Source organism: Mastigoproctus giganteus, chromosome 2 (assembly GCF_048544385.1).
Source record: "Mastigoproctus giganteus isolate SK-2022 chromosome 2, ASM4854438v1, whole genome shotgun sequence".
Classification (NCBI taxonomy): domain Eukaryota; kingdom Metazoa; phylum Arthropoda; class Arachnida; order Uropygi; family Thelyphonidae; genus Mastigoproctus; species Mastigoproctus giganteus.
The window spans coordinates 78673719-78696439 of NC_143576.1; the positions used below are offsets into that span (position 1 = coordinate 78673719).

The 22721-nt window shown below is 36.4% G+C and overlaps 1 protein-coding gene across 5 annotated transcripts in view; it reads right to left on the reverse strand.

Moving 5' to 3' along the window:
• Positions 1–22721, reverse strand: part of Ih (hyperpolarization activated cyclic nucleotide gated potassium channel Ih) — a 998432-nt gene that overhangs the window by 377340 nt on the left and 598371 nt on the right. For all 5 annotated transcript variants that reach the window (XM_090389226.1, XM_090389196.1, XM_090389207.1 and 2 more), the window contains one exon: positions 1867–2141. In XM_090389226.1, coding sequence (XP_090245352.1) covers positions 1867–2141 — 275 coding nt within the window. The remainder of the gene's footprint in view (positions 1–1866; positions 2142–22721) is intronic.

Below are 22721 nucleotides of genomic sequence, written 5' to 3' on the forward strand. Positions count from 1 at the left end.
TAAGCTGATTGCCAAACTCATTATAATACTTTAAAAGCAATCTTTTGTTAAGTTGTAATAAATTATTTGTGAAAACAGATGCCAACTACTTTCAAATTCATGTGTCAAAAGCACAATGAAATAAGCAAAGCGAAGTCAAGGAAGTGAAGGAAAATGTCAGAAGACTGATATTGTACCCTAAGGTATTGGCGAGAGCAAAGGGATGAAATATCAGCCTTGAATATCGATTTAAATATTGCAAAGTCGTCTTACCGAATGACACCTTCTCCGGATTTAACTTACTTGGATCTTATGATTCATGTCTCATTTGGGCAGCCTTTGTTTATAATTTAAAGATAACTGAAATGTCCTTGAAAACTGATGTTGTAAATGACATTTCTTGTAGGGAACGAATTATTACAACTTCGTTTAAAAGACATCTTTTATCACATGTCCACTTGAAACACTGTATTGTAGGTCTTCTTAAAAGTTGAAGTAATTATTCTAATTAATTGAAATGAATTGCCAACTCAGCGACATTTAGAAGAGAAACAAAAAAGCTCAAATTTGAAGAATTTGTACAAAGAGAATTTTTTCCAGTGAAATATCAATGTTCAAATCCGCATGAAAAAATTAGAATTATATTTTTATATTCCTTCAGGGATCTGCACGCATTTCACCAATAAGAACACAATCTTTCATGCTTGGCTCTGTTGAGGATCTTGTTTCAGTTTTTCACTGTAGCAACTGCGGCAACTTTGGTAAGAAGAAAAATTATTTGTTTTTGAAAAGGTTGAAAAGGTTGGTCACTATACAGGAAAAGTTTTCCTTCGAATATTTTGCAAAGCAGGGAAACTTGCCTTCTGCTACTCTACTCATTGAGGTATGAACCGTCTTAATATTCAACTTATCTTCCTTTAGAAACTCTCAAAAACACCGCCTAGTTTAAATGGTCATCTTATCCATTTGGTGTTGCTTCATTTCCAGATAGGATAATTCTTTAAGAAAATTTTCCACCTAAGTTACTAGCCTTCTTTTAAGTACTACAATTTGTATTTCACATTATCTTATATCAAGGTTTTTTTCGTACACGTTGGACCCAAGTTTTTCTTAGCAGATGAACAAAACAGACCACTTTAAACATACAGTAACAGAACAACCAACCTTTAAAAAAATTTAAATGGAATAATTTCTCAATAATATGCTGCCAACATTTTCATTTCAGTATCCTTTCTATGGTTATTTTAAAGTAGAATAATTATGGACTAAAACATGGTTGGTTACATTAAAATATATACTCGGAAAATTCAATTATTAAAATACAAATTCTATGGAACGTTTCAACCATCAGATTAACATTCTTTTTGAGTATCAATAGCGGTGTGTTTCTTGGGGGAACCACATAAACGGGTTAAAATGTCTCATAGAATTTGCCTCTTATTGATACTTAAGTGAAAATAGTTACTTTATGAAAAATTAATGTTGTCTTTTTAAAAACAGCTTATTAAATTCCCTTTAAGATGAACAGATATTGGATAAAATTTCTACCAATGGTGTTTTGTCTTCTCTGTGACAGTGTTAAAATTTTACTGTTTATTCATTGGTTTAGGAATAATTTTGTACACGTTTCACGAATTATTTTATGAATGATTTTAATGTTTTCTTATGAATTTTATAGCGAACTAATATATAAAAATAGAATAGTTATACGACAGGTTTATTGAAATGATATTTATAACAAAATATTTATCTAAGAACAACTGTTATACGCTCTTTCATTCAAACTTTTTTTTAAAAAAACATCTAAACAACAGAACTTTAAAGTAAGAAGATTCTAGGACTTACTATCTAAATTTTCCAGATGAAGATATAGAGGACGCTACTTACATAAACCTCCTCCCACTGGCTGACGTATCGGACCAGACGAGACAGTCGTAGAAGACGTAACAGGCTGAGCATTTTAGCAAACCTTAGTATTCTAAGTGCACGCCCAGCATGTAATATCTGGAAGTTTTCGCCATAATCCTGATTGAAAATTAGGAATACGTAGTCCAGGGGGATTGAACTGATCAAGTCGAGGAAGAACCACGTCCTGATATAATGCTTGGCTATTAGTTTGGGGTCGAGAATAACTTGTTCTGCATTGTCTTGAGACATAATACCTATTTGGAAAGATAAACCAAACAATATCGTTAATCATCTACAGTTTCTCATTCCAATTCTATGATCTTAATAACAGTGAATAAAATTAATTACATCAGAATGTAAAGACAGGGTTGTGACAAACTTTTAGGCACCCGGATGCAAACACGAAAATGCTGCCTCTCTCTCCACTGTGAATATATCCAGCGATATTGTATTCATTTTACCGCAGTTCCATTATGTGAAAATAAAATAGTTGATACTATTTGCCACTCTTGAGAGTAGGCAGTGTTAAGATGAAAGTCTGAAGGCTGATCACTTTCGAACTTCCATCTTAACACGGTCTTGAGTACAAGAAAATTCAATAACGTACCTAATGTGCTCACTGGAAATGGTTTATTTAAGGTTATAGGGACCATTTCACACTGGACTTTAATTTACGTAGGTTGAAATCATCAGGAAATAGATAAAGAGAAGAGAAATATTGGCAATTGAAGGAAAAAATGGTTGAGCCACTTTATAGTTAAGCTACGAATGGTTTTTCGATAGCCGATAAATGGTTTGGAATGTACAGCAGAATTACAGATTCCACCTCTCCATGGGCATCGTCATAGGTAGTAGAATGAATTTATGAGGGAAGGAGGGATTACTGATTGATGTGGCTGCTCTTTTTGGATAAAATCAAGGAATTTTAGGAGCTGATGGTTTCAAGATTATTTTTCACTAGATGTGGGAGAAAGAATTCATGATAGGACCAAACTGAGATTTTTAGAGACTTGGAGACTGGAAAGCCTAGTTTTAGAAGCAGTGAAATGCATCAACTGGTTGAACAGCAGCAGTATAATTAAAAGTTTTTGTTGTAGGCGCATCAGCAACTAAGGCCATATTGAGCCGTATATAATATGTCTGTAAATTGCGTGTGTATAACTAAAAGTATTTATTATAATAATAGTAATATCAAAGAATAAAGTGACAGCTCTTCAGACTGCTAATCTGTTTTATAGTAATCTCCCTTTGGCAGTAAATGAAAATATGCCCTCTTTTACAGAATGGGGCACATTCTTTAAGGAAATCTTTAAGGTCCGTTGTAAATAAACAGAGCAGAATGTTTTTCAGTAATTATGAACTCGCATGAAAACTAAAGATTAATGGATATCTTTTTTTTTTTTCAACTTTGAATTTAAAAAAAAATGGGCCAGCACCATAAAAGCCAGACTTTGGCAAAGCTTTGTGCCTTGTACTTTAAAAAGTTAATGGTTTGCATTATAACCGTAAGTGAGGCAAAAAGAAGAGTCAGAAAGGAAAAATTTTCCTCTTAAATTATAACAAGAATAATAAGAATGCAATTAAATTTCATGTAAGCGAATTCATGTTTTTATTTTTAATATCAGATACATATTTAAATTAACTGCCATAATAATTAGCAGGTATTTAAAGATATCTAAGAATAAACTATCGACCATAAAATTAGTAATTAAAGAAAGAAGTGTGTGTGTGTGCGTGCGTGTACCAAATTGTTCAGTGGAGTTGAGGTCATAAGCGCAAGCCGATGAAGCTTTTGCACTCTCGTGTTTTCAAACTAAGCCAATGTAGGCTGTTGAGAAAAGGAGGGCCTTGCCGTTTTCTGAGACAGAAAAAGACCCTCCCCACATTGCTGCCAGAGCATAAGAAGGGCGAAATTATCCAGAATGTCAATGTACCATATGATATTCATTGTTCTAAGAACGACAACTGATCAACTAAGCCCAAACCACGAGAAACAATCTCAGACGGTGACAGCATCTCCGCCGAACTTCACAACCAGCGCATTCGTCAGACCTAATTCAGATCGGCACGAGCAGATTGATGGCTAATATGGCATCCTAAGATGGTTCCTGGTTGGAAATCGCCAAGCTGAACGCCTCAACTTATCTACTGTATGTTATTCATTTACCAACTTCTAGCATGCACGCAGTTATTGTTATATGTATTCCTGGCACGTGAATGACGGATATGGTTCATTTTTCCAAACACCTGGAGTGTCGGTATACTTTAACAATACAGTGAATATATCAGTGGTTTATACATCACTCATGCACAGAACAGTGAATTCAGAGTTTTTCTGTATTGAAGATCCTGCAGTCCGTCGAGTTCCAACACATTCTGGTCCTGCAATCTTTCTAGGCCAATCTCGACGAATACATTAAAGATGTATTTTTGCGTCAAAAGAAACTATGATCACAACACGCCGGTGTATTGTTTGTAAATTGGAAGCATTCTACGTTAATTTGCCAGTTTTATCAGCCATCGTATGAAAAAAAAATAATAATAATAATAAGCGCAGCAATGCTACGTAAATCAGCTGTATAACTAAAAAAGCTTGTATTTACAGGTGGACTAGGAAATAAAATTCTACCAGTGGTAAAAATAAAAGCGTTAGGTTCACCGCGCTTAGCATGCAAATACACTAGCTGAGAAAAAAAAGAAAGAAAAAAGCTCTGTATTTTTTTTTTCTGCTGAGCATAAAAGATTTATGGTAAAGTGACAGCGAAACACAGGTTTAAAGTATACGCTTTTGTTTTCAGAATAATACAATATGGCTGCGACATCTGGAGAAAAAACAAAACTACTCTGCCGTGGAACATAGCATAGAAACCAACGCCAAACATTGAGTAGAAGAAAATACTCTTATCGCCTGTCTAAGAAGAAGAAACACAGTTGACTGCTAGACAGGAAGAAGTAAGAAAGGAGGACAATTTTTGGACTTAGAGAATCCGAAAGTCCGACATAAGAACACTGTAAAGTATTTGAATAGCTAGAGTAGTTGGCGGTGGTTTTCTAATGTAGCCTGTGAATCAAGCTCTGTCCTCAGTGACAGTAAACTGGTCTCGGCACTAGTCATTCGCTTGAAAATATCCGAGGCTAAAACCCTCATCTACCAAGATCAATACGCGATTATTGTTATTGAGGTCTTGCATTTGCGTCACCATCGCAAAGGGACGAAATTTCTTTGCACGGTTTCAGTGACTTTAGAAAGCCCATTTGTATAGGGTAACCATCAGTGATCAGCTTTTCAAAAACTTCTAAGCAAAGTTTTCAGCTGAGTTCCTACTGACGAAGTAGTAGTAGTGGCATGCGATGCTAGCTTTCCTTGCTAGCTTATGCAGCAGCAGCCAAAAAAAAAAACAAAAAAATTCACACAACCATTCCCTTTAAATATTTGTCCAGTTCCTCCTTACATTTATTTAAATATCAACATCCACAACGATAGATGGAAGTTTGTTCCAACAATTAACCACCCGCTGGCTAAAGGCAAATTTCCGCACATCTATGCAGTAGCACACGCTCTTTGAGTAGACCGGAGTTCAAGCCCCTCACTGCTGAATACGGTCGATCTGCCAATCCGCACTGGACCAGCATGGCAGATTATGGTCAATTTTCATTTTCCCTGAGCATGAATTATTGAGGAGGCTTCCATCCTGCAGTGGGTTAATAATGGCTGCACTTTACTTTTACTTAATTCTACATCTGTCTTTCCATAATTTGAATTTATCCCCCTCAGGTTTGTAATCTGAACAAGTGGAAGAATCCCATCAGAATTCAGCGTGCTCAACCCATTCAAGGCTTTATACCCCTTAATCAGATCACAGCGCAGGTGCCTAGCCTCCAGCCATTGCAATTTGCAGAACTTGAACCTCTCTTGATAAGAGGATCCCTTCATTCCCCTCACCAATCTTGTTGCCCTTCTCTGTACACGCTCAAGCAAATCTACATCCTTCCTAAAATGAGGCCTCCAGATCTGTACGCAGTACTCAAGGCGTGGCCTGACCATTGCCTTATACAGAGGGACGATCACCTCCTTTTCCCTGCTAGCAAAATTCCTATATATCATTGACAAAACCCCATGACCTGTCCTGGCAGCCTGTCTGCATTGCTAAGAAAACTTCATATCTGATTGCACAGGTACTCCCAGGTCTTTTTCATTTTCTACCACCTTAAGTGTAGTACCACACAGTTGGTACGTTTCTCTGGGGTTACTTCTACCTATATGCAGTACTTTGCATTTGTCAAGGTTAAATTTCAGCCACTTCTCAGTCTATCTGCCCAAATTTTCTAGCTCCTGTTGCAGTAGCACACTGCTATTACTGTCATTAACAACTCTGCCAACCTTTGTATCATCTGCAAACTTTGACACTAAGCCTGATATACCTTCATCAATATCATTGATAAATATACAAAAGAACAGTGGATCCAACACCGAACCCTGTGGGACTCCACTAATAACATTAGTCCACGAAGAGCAGCACCCATTGATTACCACCATCTGTCTTCTCCCCACTCAACCATCCTTTTATCCATTGTAGGAATTTAACCTTAATACCATTCTGCTCCAAATTGTACAATGCAAATCGAAATATATGATATCAAAATTATTTTTTGCATCCAGTTCCTTTGCAACCACATTTATAATATCCAATCAAATTTTTCAGACAAGACTTTCCCTTAATATATTATTTGAATATATATAACCAACACAGTCGAAGTTCTTGGTGCGGGAATGGGGTTTTAACTATGGAACACATAACAGAAATTACTGAATTCTTTCAGCAAGTGCTGTATATTTGACAAGGTTTGCAGGGCGACGTAGAAATAATTATCAACGCGCCAGGTGAAAATCTAGATCTATGCACAGTAAGCAGACACGAAAAAGCTAACTGAAGAAACATCGAGCATCTACAAATAAGTTTTCTTATATAGTTGGAACAGCAGCGAAAGTGCTCCCTAAATTACGAGTCCTAACAGGATGCAAACAAATTTGAAATAAGACAAAACAGAAGTGTTTAATTAGAAATTTGGAATGGAACTGCAATTCCATTGCATTAACTGCAGATACAGTTATCCGATTTCTTGCAACATCTGTGAAGTTTTGTTTTCATGCAATATCAGTGAAGCAGATACTTTACCACTAAAGTCCAGTATACGAAAAGTAACACAATTACTGGATTCCTTGTTCCTTTTCTAATTTCTGCTATTGACAGAACACTAAGCTATTCACATGTACGATTAAAGATAGCAGCGTCGCTGCAAAGTCTAATCTTCCTTGTATAGAGAAAATTTGTGCATCAAGTCGTCACTCTAATTGGGTCCCTGGTGAATTCGCCAACGCTCTAATTGCGTCAGGATTTGGACCACAGGAAGTGATACGCAGTCAACAAATATAATCTGATAATTCTGACCTAGTTACAGATACGTATATCTTAATATTAACGCGCTGGTATATATGTTAGCTGATTTTATCTTTTCTTTGTTTTATTTTGAGAGGAGAACTGAAAAGTTAAAATAACAAATGTCTTCCGAACCAAATACGATACTAGCCAACTCCGAATAAAATATTAAAGGGAAATTCCGTGAGAGCGTCTGTCATCTCACGTGGAAAGCAAACTTTATGGCGCCATAGCCCGTTTCAGAATTTAATAAATGTTTAATAAATGCAATGGAAAAATCCATAAATAAATGATTAGTGCTTCCATCTTATTGAAACATACAAAACAAACCAATAAATGTGTACAGGTGTAACTTTTCATTTTGCCTCAAGGTATCATAAAGACTGTAAAATAAACAAATCTAATGGTAATTCGCAAAAGATATAATATTGGACAAAAAAAAAGGTAATGGATTTTGATGGGATTAAAGCCCAATACGAACCTTAAGTCCCTTCGAGCGTTGTCGTATCAACTAATACAAATATCTTCGTCTTCTTTGTAATACGTAAATCACTGATTTGGAAGGTTCATAATCAGAAATCCTCTTAGTGAGAAGTAATTTCTTCTTCTTGCTTTGGGGGGGGGGGGGGACAAGCTATGGCTGCATATTTATTTATAATGAAGAATTATAAGTAGTCTTCTGTAATGTTGACCTAGTTTTACAAAGTTAATGAATTCCGAAAAGAAATTAAATTGATTTTTTTCCCCTTTTTCTGGATGATTGTTTTGAAAAGTTAAAGTTAGAATGAAAAGAAATACATGTTATTGGACAAGGTTTTCTTAAAATTGCTATTTCGTGAATAAAATCAAAAAGAGTGGTATTAACATGTGGAATTAATATATTATATAAATAAATCGATTAATATCATCTTTCTGTGTTAAAGGACACAGAAAGAGTATTCTAACCAGGTAAGACTCTGCAAATTTCAGCGCTTGGAAAATTGGTATCTGCAAAGGGATGGCATTCACTCTCTTCCTAGGACAACGTACACAGGGGGACATAAACTTAAATTGAAACAGGATAGTTGCAGAACAGACGTGCAAAAGCTTTCAGTCAGAAAGTGGTTGATTGTTGGAACCAACTTCCTCTGATGTTGTAGAAGTAAGTAATTTGAGAAAAATTAAGGAATAATTAGACAAATTATTACAGGAGATGGACAAATGCGGAAGTAGGTGTTTTTGGTGGTAATTCTGTGCAAGCTTGCTTCCTTGCATCATTTGTCAATGCTAAATATGCAGTGGGTCAGATGTCTTGGTACTTAATGAATCGCAATATATTTAAAAATTAAGCTAAACATAATTAAGATGAAATATGCAAATAGCTTACATCACAATTACGAATATTAACTCGCATATACAATATAAGGTTATTCAACATGCATTGAGAACGTCATCTCAACGTCATAGTTTTTTATAGACATGATAATCCGATGTCATGTCCTGATGGACATTTTACCCAAACGTAGCGCAGAGTTACAAGCACAAATACCATTTTTACAGATCCTAACTGGAAGCACTGGAGAATACTTTCAGCAAACGTGCAACTACTTCACACTGTTTATGTAAATAACTCTTACTCAGATTATTGACAACGCCCTTGAAGACGTTCAATGGAAGCAAACCATGTCGAGTTTGTATTTTCTACCTAATTTTGTATCGAATCTAGCTAACCATTTGGAAACCCAAATGAAAAAAAAAAAACGTACATTCTCCCTTTCTTCACCTTTTTCTTTTAAAAATTGTGTTCGAAGATTTAAATCAAAGGTTTATAATTACAGTAACCTAATTTAATAAAAGTGGTAAAAATTTTGTAAACTGAAAGGCATCGATATATATTTCACGATTCCATGCATAGAAAGCTTCCAGATTTTTTTTTTTACAATTAAAACACACACGCCAATATTATTATTGGCAGACCATAACATAAAACGAGCTGATTTATCAGCAGATGAAAAGACTTGTAAAACGTTTATTGAGTCATGAAAAGGATGTAACCTTTAGAAACGGCAAAGTACAACTTAGCCCATGAACCGAAGAGACGCAGTTTTTCTGCGAAGCGACAAAGCTCGGGATAAAGAGACGGACGGAGAGACCAACGGGATACTGGAAATTCGAAATGAAAGTAATTTTCTTGGAATATACTCGCCAAAACAAGCATTCTGTTCTCCTCTCATACGTTTTTCCTGAGGCGAATCGTTCAAAAGATAGAAATCGTGACAGCGGAGGTTTATATTTTCGGTTGCTTCCATTTAGCAGTTTTTCATGCGAACCATACAGATGCATTTCATTTGTTGTTTCATTTAGGAAGTGCTTCTCAATATCACAGAAGTGTTTTAAATTATGTTAAGTAAAGATTTCACATCATTTTCTTAGTAAAGAGTTCATTTTGAGTTTTTATTGAATAAAATGGAAAATTAAGATTATTGACGAGCTCATTTCGAATACTTGTCATCCAACTGTGAAGAATGGTGCTAATAGCCTGAAATACGTATCAAATTTCGGAAATTGAAAGGTTGCTTCATTTTGTTCCAAGGAAACTAGGATCATGAGGAATGTGTGGGTCGTGTCTGTAAACCGTTTCAGGAAAATACAATGATAGTAATTACTGTCCTAGTCGCGCGATTGAATAAGTTCAAAGGAGAAAAAAAAACTTGATGATTCTTATGTTGTATTCCTTCTTCGAATGGTGTGCCTTTTTACTAACTGATTATATTTGTGATTATCAGGCAGTGAACTGACCCAACTCATTATTTCACATTAAGATATATAGCATGGTTTCGATTAGTGAAGGCTTGAGAGTGGTCAACACAGGAGTCGTTGTTGTTATTTGGTTTTTTTAGGAGCATTAGCAACTAAGGCCATATTGCTCCAGGGATATGCGGTGGTCATTCCCTGACCTTTCCGCATCCTCCATATTTGGTGGTCACGGGCTCGAACCCGGTATAATCAAGAAGCGTGTACTACGCACTGTTGCTCCTGCCCATCTGGCTGCTGAGGCACCCACAGGAGTTGAGTAGTGGTGTGTGTGTGCGCGCTGTTATGACGGGCCTTCCCCCGACTTGACTGCAGTGGGGGCAATCGCCTAGAAAATTTCCACCGTCACGTTGACGCCATGTCTCCCTATTTAAGGCATGGCGTGGGATCTGCAGACACTCGCTTCAGCTGGTCTGGCCAATGTGGGATGTAACAAAGAGCACTGTGTCCGCAGTGCGACCTCTTCTTCCACATAGGGCACTCTAGCCACATGACTTTTAATTCCCACCATTACCCGCTTCTCTTTCCCACCTCCACCCAAAAGTTTCGCTAGGTGGATCCTACCACCGCACATCTTTCTCTGATCTTAGCAGTCTTCCCGTTGGAGGAAGGGTTCCTTCCACAGAAATTTCCCGCTATCCTTTTAATTTCCAGTTTCCAGGTTGAAGGTCATCCTACCATTTACCTTCCTTATCTTCACCCTCCCTTTTTGTCCAGATTTTTTTTTTCTTTTTTTTCCTTGGACCCTCTCTGGCAAGCTCGGGTGACCTCCGGTGTTCACTCCAGTCAGAGACTTTACTTACACCCTACACTCGGCCTTCCCCTCCTTGTGATGACGGATAGGCAAAGGAGAGTGGGTTTCACTAGGAATCCCTCTGATAAATGGCCAGAGTAACAGCACACCACAAAACCCAACACTACACTACACAGACTGGACCAAAACTCACACTATTTCTGTCCTTTACAGAATTTTTGCTACAACACAGAGTGCACCACGTGGAGTTGGGGCGAATCCCCGGTGCTGCTTGACAAAAAAACACCACACTCTATACATTGTGGTTGGGTAGCTGAAGCCCACTTAACTGCAGCATACGCATAATTATGATACTGTCTAAAAGATAGCTTGTAAACTCCACTAACTTATGTGATCGTGCACTTTTATCATTTTTATTCTGTTTTTTTCCCATTGTGCAATCATTAATTAAGGATAGGGGAAATCAATGTTTAAGATCTTCGTTCTTCTAAACCGTGTGGAAAAGGCCTGGTTCCAAATCCTTCTAAAGCGGGAAGAATAAAGGTTTCACCGAGTCGGATTCTGGCAGGTAGCAACGTTTCAGAAAACCCCAAATGAGTGTATAATTTAAGAGCGACATCTATGATATTGAATTTTTTAATGAACTTGTGAACGGCAATATTGATTCAAAACAAGTAATTTCTGAACCGTTCTGTTAGTAACAAGTCCCCGAATAGCCATGACAGAGATAAGACAGCGCCTGAGGCCTATCAACCTATTGCATTAGGGTCCGTTCTGGGAAAAGTCCTATAGCAGATGCTAATGATGTGCATAAATGACAAATATCAATGAATGATATGGAATTCCCTATATAGTTTGGCTTCGGGAAGGAAAAGTCAACAAAAAGTGCTGTTCACCATATGATTAATAAGATTCAGTTTGCATAAGAAAAATCATACCGTTGGAATTTTTATTGACTTTAATGGGACATTTATTGGGCTCTGATAGGAGTTTCCTGAGTATACTGAGGAAGATGGAATGCTCCTGTTAATTATACAAGATAATCTTGTATATGAGGGACTATTTCAGTAAAAGATTTGTAAAAGTCACTAGAGCATATGCTGAGATAAAGAAAGAAGTCACTTGGGTGCATCTCACAGCTCCAGCGTTGGACCGTACTCCTGGAATATAGTGATGGACGAGTTCCTTCAACAATATGGTGCTTAAGGTTTTACCGGCATCGGTGGTTTCCCACAACAAGAGTGGGCGGATGTGAAATGATTGCATACGCTGATGATTTGTTAAGCTGTGTTTGGTGATTCGAGAAAGCAACTACAAGAGAAAATCCCAGAAGTGATTTTGGACAAGGTGGAGCTCTGGACGGAATGACAAGATAAGATGAAAGGCTCTCTAAGAAAAACTAAGATAGCAGTGTTGAAAGGGAAACTGAGTAATGGTAGACATCCTATTGTGAAGCTTTTGGGAACCCAGTTTTATATGCCCCCTTGGTAGTACCAGGCAGGATTAGTAGATGAGCAGATTACATTTTTGCCCCATGAGAGATACCTACGAAAAAAAGGTGAGACACGTTTATGAAAAATTACAGAAAATCGTGAGAGGTGAATGGGGGAGTCATAAAAGAGGTCCCTTTACTTCTTTTATAAATGTATTTTCTTTCTTATAGTTGCATATGCTTGTGGGAAGTGGGAGCATAAGGTTAATAATGTTTTAGTAAGAAGAGTTTGGGTATCTGCTGAGAGATTTGCTCTTCTTGGGATGAGATTCTGGAAATCAGATTTTGTCCCAGGTTAGACAAAGTGTGAGAGAGCTGAAGAAAGAAATAAAGAAAGAAAGAACCAGATTTCAAGAGAAAACTGTGAGAATCTGGCAAGAACGGTGGGCTGTTCTGAGAAGGGGCGGGTAACCTATGCCTTTCTGCCTGGGATGATGACCACGAAGAGGAATAGACGATGGCCAATATCAAAGCTCTTCGATTGTTTTTTTTTTTTTGGTTACAGGACAATGGATTAAAAAGCAGACCGATTGAGCTGGGAGTTGAGGAGAGACCTAATTGCGTTTCAGGAGAATTAAAGGATGCTGAACATATAATGAGGCATTGTGTTTTGAGTGAAGATATCACTTAGTAATTTGGGCAATGAGTTGTAGTGGTGCAGGATCTTTTCTGTGACAAAGAAAAATACAAAACGTTTCTGGAATTCTCAAATACCGTTTACCTGAGAAGGAAGGAAAACTCATGCTGTAATATGTAAATATTTACAGCATGAGAAGGAAGGCTACAGCTACCTGAGAAGGAAGGAAACTCATGCTGTAAATATATTTTTTATACATTTATATATGTTTGTAGTTTAATATTTATGACTTTTTAAAGGTTAAAGTTTCTGTTGGTTTTTACGCTTAGAAAAGTTGCTTAAACGCCAAAGTTTCTGAAGTTGTTAGATAGCAGAAAACGTAATACTTCCTACTACACTTAATTGACATTAGGTGGTAATGGTTGGCTAAGTATTCACTTTTTGAAATTTATAAAATGTCAAAATATGTGGGAATGAGCTTCTTGCTGAGGTTAAAAGTTTTCGGGAAGGTTGAGAATGAGTTGAAAATGAACACACAGCAATCTGCTGACAGTGGCTGAAGCTCACTTAATTGCTAAATACGGAGAATGATAATTCATTCATTGTCTAAAAGATAACTTGTAAATCCCACTGATTCCCCCCCCCCCTGTTTTTTTGCAGTGTGCAGCTGCGACTGGGAAAAAAAATCAGTGGTTAAAACCATCGTTCTTCCATTACCCTGTGAGGATCACAAGACAATGTATACCACGCGGAGATGCGGGAAACCCCTGGTGCCGTTTGACCCTAAACACACTTTACACTTTACCATGTGGGAAATGCCTGGTTTCAAATCCCTCTAAAGAGGGGTGAATACAATTTTACATGTTAGTTTCTGGGAGGTAGCCACATGTCAGAAAACCCCAAACGACTATTAAATTTCAGAGCAATATTTATGATATTGTGATTTTTAAGTAATAATTCCAAAAAAACTAATTGCTGAGCTGTTGTCTTAGGATGACAAAGTATCCTTGAAATTTTCATCTTAATGTTGCTACTGACTGATTATGGATTTTGCAAGTATTTCAAATGCAACCCTGAATAGATTCCATTCAAATACTTGCAAAATGCGTAATACATTTAGAAAAGGTATTAAAAATTATAAAAGGAGGTCAGAAATACAATTATCTCCAGAACTGATTACGTTTAACCATAATTAAATTACCATATTAATCTTAATTCTGTTAATTTAAAGTAGCTGGTTTCTGGTCACTGTATTGCAAATTTTAAAATTTTAGTGTCAATTGTGATCTATCATAACAGATACATCGCAATTCACTTTGGATTGGTTTTATATGAGCAGACCGTATTCGGCAAATTATATTGTATATTTTACTATATTTTATTATTTCTCAATAATATTTATTTTTACCTGTACTAGTATTTTGTGATCATGTTTTGTAAAATGAAGAATAGTAATAATGTCGAGATGCCACCTGCCTCAGAAACGATCCAACACATCGCTGCAGGATGCAGAGTGATTGCCCGACGAAATACACTCACAGACCCAACCAGATAATACATCACAAGCGAGCGAAGAAATACCAGTTGATCAAGAAATTGTACCGTGTTACAAGTACGAACCTCAGGACGTACTAGTGACCCTTAATACACAAGCTGTACTGGGACCACGCCATAATAACAGACAAGACAATCCTACACAACAGACTGGACATGAACCTTGTCGACAAGAAGAAAAAGGCTACCTATCTGATCAACATATCCTTGATCAACACCTTGAAGTTTAAAGAACTGCTGTAGAATTAGTACTTAGGCATCAACGGCTTTGGAAGGGCATCATATTTTGCCAATAAACTGCAGATTTGTTTTGTGAAATGAAAGTGTTTTTTGACTCCACAGTTTTCGAGTAGAAAACAAATCATGCAACCCTTGCTCAAAACTAATTAACTATTCAAAAAAAGTCTATAAGAATTTCTCAATTAAACGAAGCAGAACCCTGGCCTTTTCTTTACAGTGTCCGCCCCGAGGCCGCGTGTTTGGTGAAAAATAACATGAAAGTAAAGTTATCGCAACATCTTACGTTCATACAGTTGAAATCGTACTTAATTATAAAGAAAAATATTCGAGATTCTTTAATTAAGTGGATGAAGTCAATAAATAATGATTTAAGGTTTAACATAACGTCTAGTTGCTTTTCTGCTACCCTGCCTCACCACAGCAACAAGGCAAATTGGAGGAATTAAAAACTATGTGGTCTTATAATACATCCAATCGCATCGTATGACTCGCTTTTCCCAAGTGACGATAGATGCGTTCATTGCAAACCACTGAGCATGCATGCGCAGTTTTTCTTTCTGATAAAAAATAAATTCTGTCTTTCCACCTACACAATTTGCTTGGCAGCTGATACTTGACGTTATTTTTTTAATCTAAAGACTGTGCAGCTTTTCTCTACTAGTGTTAAGAGGAAATAGACTTAGATAAGATTCTTCTTAATTAGATTTTCTCTGGAAGTTTGTTGTCAGGGTAACACGCGCTTATTATTTATATATTCTGGTTGAACATTCGGAGGGAAGTCGCAGGGGGTGAAGAAAGAGACAGCGCTGATAATTTTGAGGCCCATATTAAACATAAAATAAAAAAAAAAAAAGCTGGTGCCATTCCGGATGCTATGAAGGGAGGTTGCACGGCTACACACACACACACACACACACACACACACACACACACACACACACACACTGCATGGAAATTCCCTAGAAATTCAGAAAACAACAAGAAACCTTCGTTCATTACATTTTTGAAGAATCAAATGCAGTAGTTATAGCGCGTGCACGTTGAGCTTACTGATTACTTAATCCATTTTCCTCAGAATAGTTGAGAAAGGGCGTTTTGTTGGGAAAATGATGTTAACTAACTAATCATCCCTTCTAAGTAGCTAGTTGCCTCTAGTCCCACCCAGTCAGGCAAACTTCGTCCCTGGTGTTGAGTAAGATGGATTAACTACTCTGACGTTTTCCTTGGCACGCACCGCACTTCCATCAGTTAGTATAATCGAATTTTACTTTTAGTTGAGAAGTTCTTTGGTTTTCATCCAGCGAAGAGTTTCGTAGTGGATTTACATTACTCTGTTAAAAATGTTTAAATAGTATTGAGCAAAAATTTACGCGCGACGTGGAAATTACAATTATCAGAAATTTTAACAGACCACTAACTTGGAAACTTTCATTCCAGGAATTGACTGTAAATTTAGGTATAGCTATGAAACAATAACGATTGGCATATAATGTGCTCCAGTGAGATGTTGGTCCGAGTGGACATATCACGAGGTATCTGTTAATGTAACTGAAATAGTTTAATACTGCTAAAGTTAAGGAACATTCTTCCCCGGTCCACGATGTTCCATTTTAATGATAAAAAAAGAAAGAAGGTAGTTTCTGTGATGTCTATTTCCAGATCAGAATCTACAGTATTTATATAAGGGCATGAAAGAGTGTAGTTAATGCGAGTACATGATTTCCTATTAGTACTGACCATACAGCACAAGGAATCCTCTAGGCGTTTGCTGGCCGGTCAAAAATAAATAAATAAAATAATAAAATATAATTAATTAAAAATAATAATAAACTATATAATAAAATAAGTTACTCATTTAACTCTCCCCTCACGTCCAGCTAACTTTTCAATTTCCCCAAACTGTCAGCGACAACCCCTCTTGGAGTTAACTTATTCCAGTAATTAATAACTAACTGGCCAAAAGAAAACTTCTTGCAATCTAGTCTAAATGGCTTCTCCCGTAATTTCAATTTATGGCTGATAGTTCTGGAATTTATAAGAATGAGAATTTCCCATTCATTTTACTCTCCTCCTCCCATAGCCTCATGGAACTCAACTCCTCTCAACATGGAACCAACTTTTGCCCATCTGATCAGGCGAGTTCCCTGTCTTTGGACCCTTTCAATTACTTCGAGAATTGAGCATTTTATGATAGCTAGACTAATAGAAAATGAATGTAACAAATTTTATCAGATACTTAAAACTTTATAATGCAGAATGAGAAGAGCCTGTTTATTTATAAACAGAAAAAGCCTAAAGAATTTTCAAATCACCAGAAATTGGTGGAAGTATTGGCAAATTCCAGTTTAAAAAATAAAATAGCAAACAGAGAGAGACATAGGGATGTCGAATGATCATTTCCGTTAGGTGGTGCAGAGTCCTAATGAAGAGAAAGTTCTGACTCTGCAAGGGAAAGAGAATGTAGATGGAGGGCTAATAGTTGACGGTAATGACTTTCCAAGTTGTTCTCATGATTTATGAATTCTCTGCGCAGCGCTCCACGAAATTTGAAAAAAACAAAACTCAGAAAAGAAATGTAACTTTACAAATATTATACCACGTATAATGAAGGGGAACGTGTGCCGATTAGGTGTGATTAATTATGGTAAATTGCTAAATGACTTGAAGAACTTCCTGAAATGGAATGCAACGTTAAATGTTCAAAGAAATAGCTCTAAGGACATTCTTAGACTATAGCCAACAAAGTATAGTATCCTGGAACTTAGCAATTTGCAGGATTTAGCCACTGTCAGAGTTCCAAGTTTTGCATGTTTAAAAATAAAAAAAATAAATAAATAAACAATTGATTTCACCTTAATTAAAACAAAGATCATATCTTCTTCTTAAATGGATGACCAGAAATAATCAAGATAAAATCGCCTTTCGACAATATTATTTAATGAATACTGTTCTCAAATACATTTTGAGGACACTGATTTTGATATTAAGGCTAGTTTATCTTCTTCCTCAATCATTATTAAAGGCAGCAATATTGATTGAAACATAAAAACTTGATATGTACTCCAACGTTTCGTCTTTCACATGAGATAACACATAAATGTATTCCGAGTGGAAAAACTTTTGGGCTTGTAATTTTTTTCAACAAAAATATTTAAAAATTATTTACATGTAAGTTGACACGCAATTATTTTTGCAATTAGGAATGTCGACTATGGAAACAGAAATAATTGCAAAATCGCATCTTAAGATAACAATCGTTCTAAAATAAGAAATGGATTTAATTCTGAATTTATACAGATTTAGAGTAAGAGATAATTGACCATTATTTCATATTGACAATTTACCGCACAGAATAAATGCATCGCTGCCTACAATGACAAGGGGCTGTACACATTCAAAATTTATAAGAACAAGGAGCTCTTAAGAGGCTCAAAGTCTAGATTTCATCTTATGAGGCGAGAGATTCGAACAGATTTCCGAGAGAGATTGAGTCTTTGTAAGAGAAATGGCAATGAATATTTCATTTCAAAAATCTAGTAATAGAAGAATGGACCAAACAATAGTTTGGCTGAACGAAAATCCTTTACAAATCCTTCACAAAGAGACCCTTCCCCTGCAGTCTACTGAACAAGAAATCTCAGTGGGGTATGGTAAACAGAGAGATCGCGTTACAGCCTTATTTATATCTCGTATACCGATAACGGAAAGAGTGATGAGGTCGTACGAAATTCGAAGATTTTTAAAATAGTTTTATCGTTGGCATCGAAGACAAACTGGATCTCATACTCCATTTTCGATAATCATATTGTCTTTAGTAATATTCAGTCTACAGAGAGTATTCAAATCTAGGATGCTTTACGTCAGAAACTCGTTGAAATCCATTTTATGCATTTCGAAGAAACGGTTGATAGAGCAATCGCATGTATCCTCAATAAAGAAATACTGCGATGAATATTTTAGATTTAAAAATTTACATTTAAGAATGTCTCATGATGAAATTCTTTATCTCCAAGCATATTTCCAGAATAATCTGTAGTGTGCCCTTTGTCGTGTGGGTTTTACCCTTCCGAAAATTTCGTATATTGATGATATATTCCTTATTATTTATAGGAAAACAAATCAAATATTTTGTAATTTTTTTTATCTACTACAAGAGTGTTAAACAACTATTCCTGAACAAACAGGGGATGCGAATCGCTTTTCTAGGCATGCTGGCGTCAACCTCTATGTAGGGAGGGAAGCAGGGTGGGAGCAGCTTCCCTCGCACCATGTCGGGAGGGAGGTGAGGAGGGAGATATGTTTAGTAAACTAAATTTTTTGCTCAAAGAGTCCTACTTGAGAGTCCGGTGTCGATTTTGAGTGATAGTGTTGGAATTACTGGAAAACTCGAATTTTTCATTCTACTAACAGAACAACCGACAATAGAATATAATCGATTTTAAAATAATGACAGCAAAATATCATGGTCTCATATTATGTGATAGGCATTACGTGGAAATTAATAATTAATTCTCAGAAGTACAATCATTATATTCCCCTTAAATGGTTTATTGACTTCATAGGTGGAGAACGAAATTTCATACACAAAGGCGTGTTCAGTTCACTAAATAAAATTTCACTGATGTCGACATTTCGTATTCACTCTGGGATTCCTTTATCAAGATGTTCTATGCAGTTTATAACCTGGCTCGGAAAAGTCCAGTCGCATTTTGAAGTATAAAAACTTATCTTGACAACGGAATCCCGGAGTGGATTCGTAACATCGACATTAATATAATTTAATTTGGTGAACTGAATCTAGTTTGTGTAGAAAATTTTCTTTTCTACCTTTGGATTCAATAAATTTGATTCTGCAAATAATATTCTTTTTTTCTTTTCAGAATAATCACGGTCTAGTTTCGCCAGAGCGTACGGGAAACAACAACGGAATTCAATCAGCTGCTTAAACTACAAGGTCACAGATACCGGACATTCATGTTCTGCTATTCTTAATTTGAAATTACTGACCAGAAAGTAAGGCAGCGAATCAGTTTGCACCAGCCTTCTATTACACCAATCATCGTAATCTTAATAGGGACATTGAAAAGTCATTTGCATGTAGCGTCCATCGACAGACGGTGAGACCAGCGCATTGTAATATTGTAATGAATATTCAATACGTAACTTCTTAGGGAAAACTTAGTAAATAGACAATCCCTCATTAATTTATTTGAAGGCAAAAAAGACTAGAATGAACTGCAGCTTTGAAGATGGCCCATCTATTTTTCGCTGAGTATGAAGTTTAAAAACTATTTTCGTTTGAACTCACTCACTAGTGTTTTTTTTTGTTAGCGCATCGGCTTCTGTGGCCATAATGCACCTCCCAAAGTTTTTGCATTTTACTCTGATCCAAGCCCGAGACGGGATTCGAACCCGCGACCTTTGGGTTGCCAGGTAGGCACTTTACCCACCTGGCTGGCCCGGTGGGCCTCACTAGTCATAGCAATTTTGCCACAAATCTCAATATCACTTTACATTTTATTTCCTTCCTTCTTTCTTTCTTTCTTTTTTGTACTATTCTTGCGACGACAGTACATTTATGTAACTTTTGAGACACATTCCAAAGTTTGACAGTAAATGGGTCACTTTGGATAGCAGCCTTGACCTAGGCAGACTAGAACTACCTCAAAATGTACGAAACTTTTTTTTTATCGGCAAACTTTCAGCAAAAGGTGCGTCAATAAAATGTTGTTTGGAATAAAGAACTGTAAGAAGTTTGGCGCTGCAAGTGAAAGACATTTTTGATGGAAGACAAAAATTTTGTAATTTAAAATTCAGATACCGTGTTAAAATGCAAGCCCACACAAATACTTCTCTTCTTACGATAAGGCTTAAATAAATGCGCGCGTTAAAATCACACACAAGATCTGCACGTTATTTGCACGTACGAATAGCTGAATCCCAAGTGCAAACAAAGTTGATTATAAGGAACAGACGTGAGCCGGTATGTTATTTAAAAGACAGCTAATGTAAAACCCAAGCAACTGATGAAAAACATGATAACGAAGAGAGAAATAACTGAGAATTGGAGTCCATAACTGAGAATTGGAGTCCAAAATTAGAGCGTGTCTCTTATTTCAAATCAGTAACTGAAAAGCTGAATAATAATTCTGTAAAACAAACAGAAGCTCTGACTTTACCTTCTAGAAAAGTGTTTGTAGTTCTTTTATTACCTCATCAATAACGACTTTAAATACAAATCACTTTTCATTTTGCGGATTAACTTGAAAAAATCAACTATTAGCTAACATAAACCCGAGTTCAAACGAAATACAGTGGAATGCTTTTAGTCTCCTGGCTGACTTGGGTTAAACCGTCATTTGTTTGCACTGGAAGATCCATAATGTAGACTTTGAACTTTCTACTTAATCAGAGGCAGACTCGCCAGTCAATGGAAGAAAATTTTTTAGAGAAAATACGTTTAAAGATAAAATTACTTTGCCTTAAGACAGATTTTGTCAGGATAACTCCTTGATTTTGTGTTCATTTATTACTAAACAGTTTTCAGTCTTTAATATTAGTTATTTCACAACACCTATTAGATGGTATCGAAGAGAATGGTATTACAACTCAAATATTTTACTTTTATTTAGAACCAAAGGGTGAAACTTAATAAACATGCGCTGTTCGGTTGTTTTAGGGGTTTTTGTGCACTGACTGCTTTGGTCACAGCGCTGCAGTTCATACGATGTTATCTCACGTTTCAACAAGGCTATGATCACGAAATGATCAGCAGGTTGTGAGAGCTGAAAAATCTAGAATAACTCAGGGGAAAACCTTAACCTTACTTCATCCAGAGGTCATGAATTTCCTCAGTCTCTAACAGAATTTAAACAGATCTCTCCAAGAGTCTAACAAATGGCAAACCCATTGTACTGTCATTGAGGATGCTTTATTTGGAACATTCTCACAATGAAATCGGATGCAAGTGATATAATCTTATCCATGCAAACTATACACGCGTATGTAAACGTGTACAAATTCTTTGAAAAACCCACGTCCCAATTCAGTGTCTTGGTAATATAAATACACTCTCCATCTGAAGATCTTTGGCTAAATTTTATATGAATCCAGTCGTATGTTATCGCCTTCTTCAGTAATGCGATACTGCAAACGATTAAAATACAGCGCAGGAATTATGAATTAAAACTTTACCACCAGTGCTGAAAAGATAATAAATCATTACTCGTTAAAACATAACAAGGAAGGGTGCAGTATTCAAAAGGCAATTGTAAAATATATATCAATGAAGTAATCGTATCAGCTGCTATTAATCGTAGATTTTAATTTAAGATCTTCGTAAAATATCAATTAATTAGGTTACATTTATTTCTTTTAATTACACGTGGCAAGGGATTTCGGCTGCTAAAAGAGCTTTATGTTAGTGGTTTACTTGGAGCACTCAACAGAAGGGTGAAAACATTCTTCGGTGTCACACAAAGCGAGTCCTTTCAGGAGTACTCGGCAGGTTCTGCTCATTGAACGCTATTGTTGTCCGCGATTGATGATCAAACATACAACTGTGTCGTTGCCCTTGCAGCCAAAGAGAACAATGAGGGAGGAATAAAGCTCTTTCTTTCTTTGCTACTGTTTGCACCTTTGAGTGCACCAATCATGCGAGGATTGTCGTTTTGACCCCGAGGTTATTCAGAAAAAAGGAAAACATTTATCTTCTAGAAATGGTGCCCGTAATTACAGACTTCATCAAGGGGGATGTGGACGATAGATAAAAAAACACTTAATTTCAGGAGAAACTGAAAGGTTCTAGAATATTATCTTATTAACTGATATAAAGAATTCTTAATTAATCATCATTCGTAAGTAATCATAAGTATACAGTATGAACCAAAACAGGACACGTGAACCAACGATGGCGCTGGTCATCATTGACTAAAATTACGAGGGATAAAAAAAGAGCAAAGAGAAGTAATGCTTTCTTTAAATAGT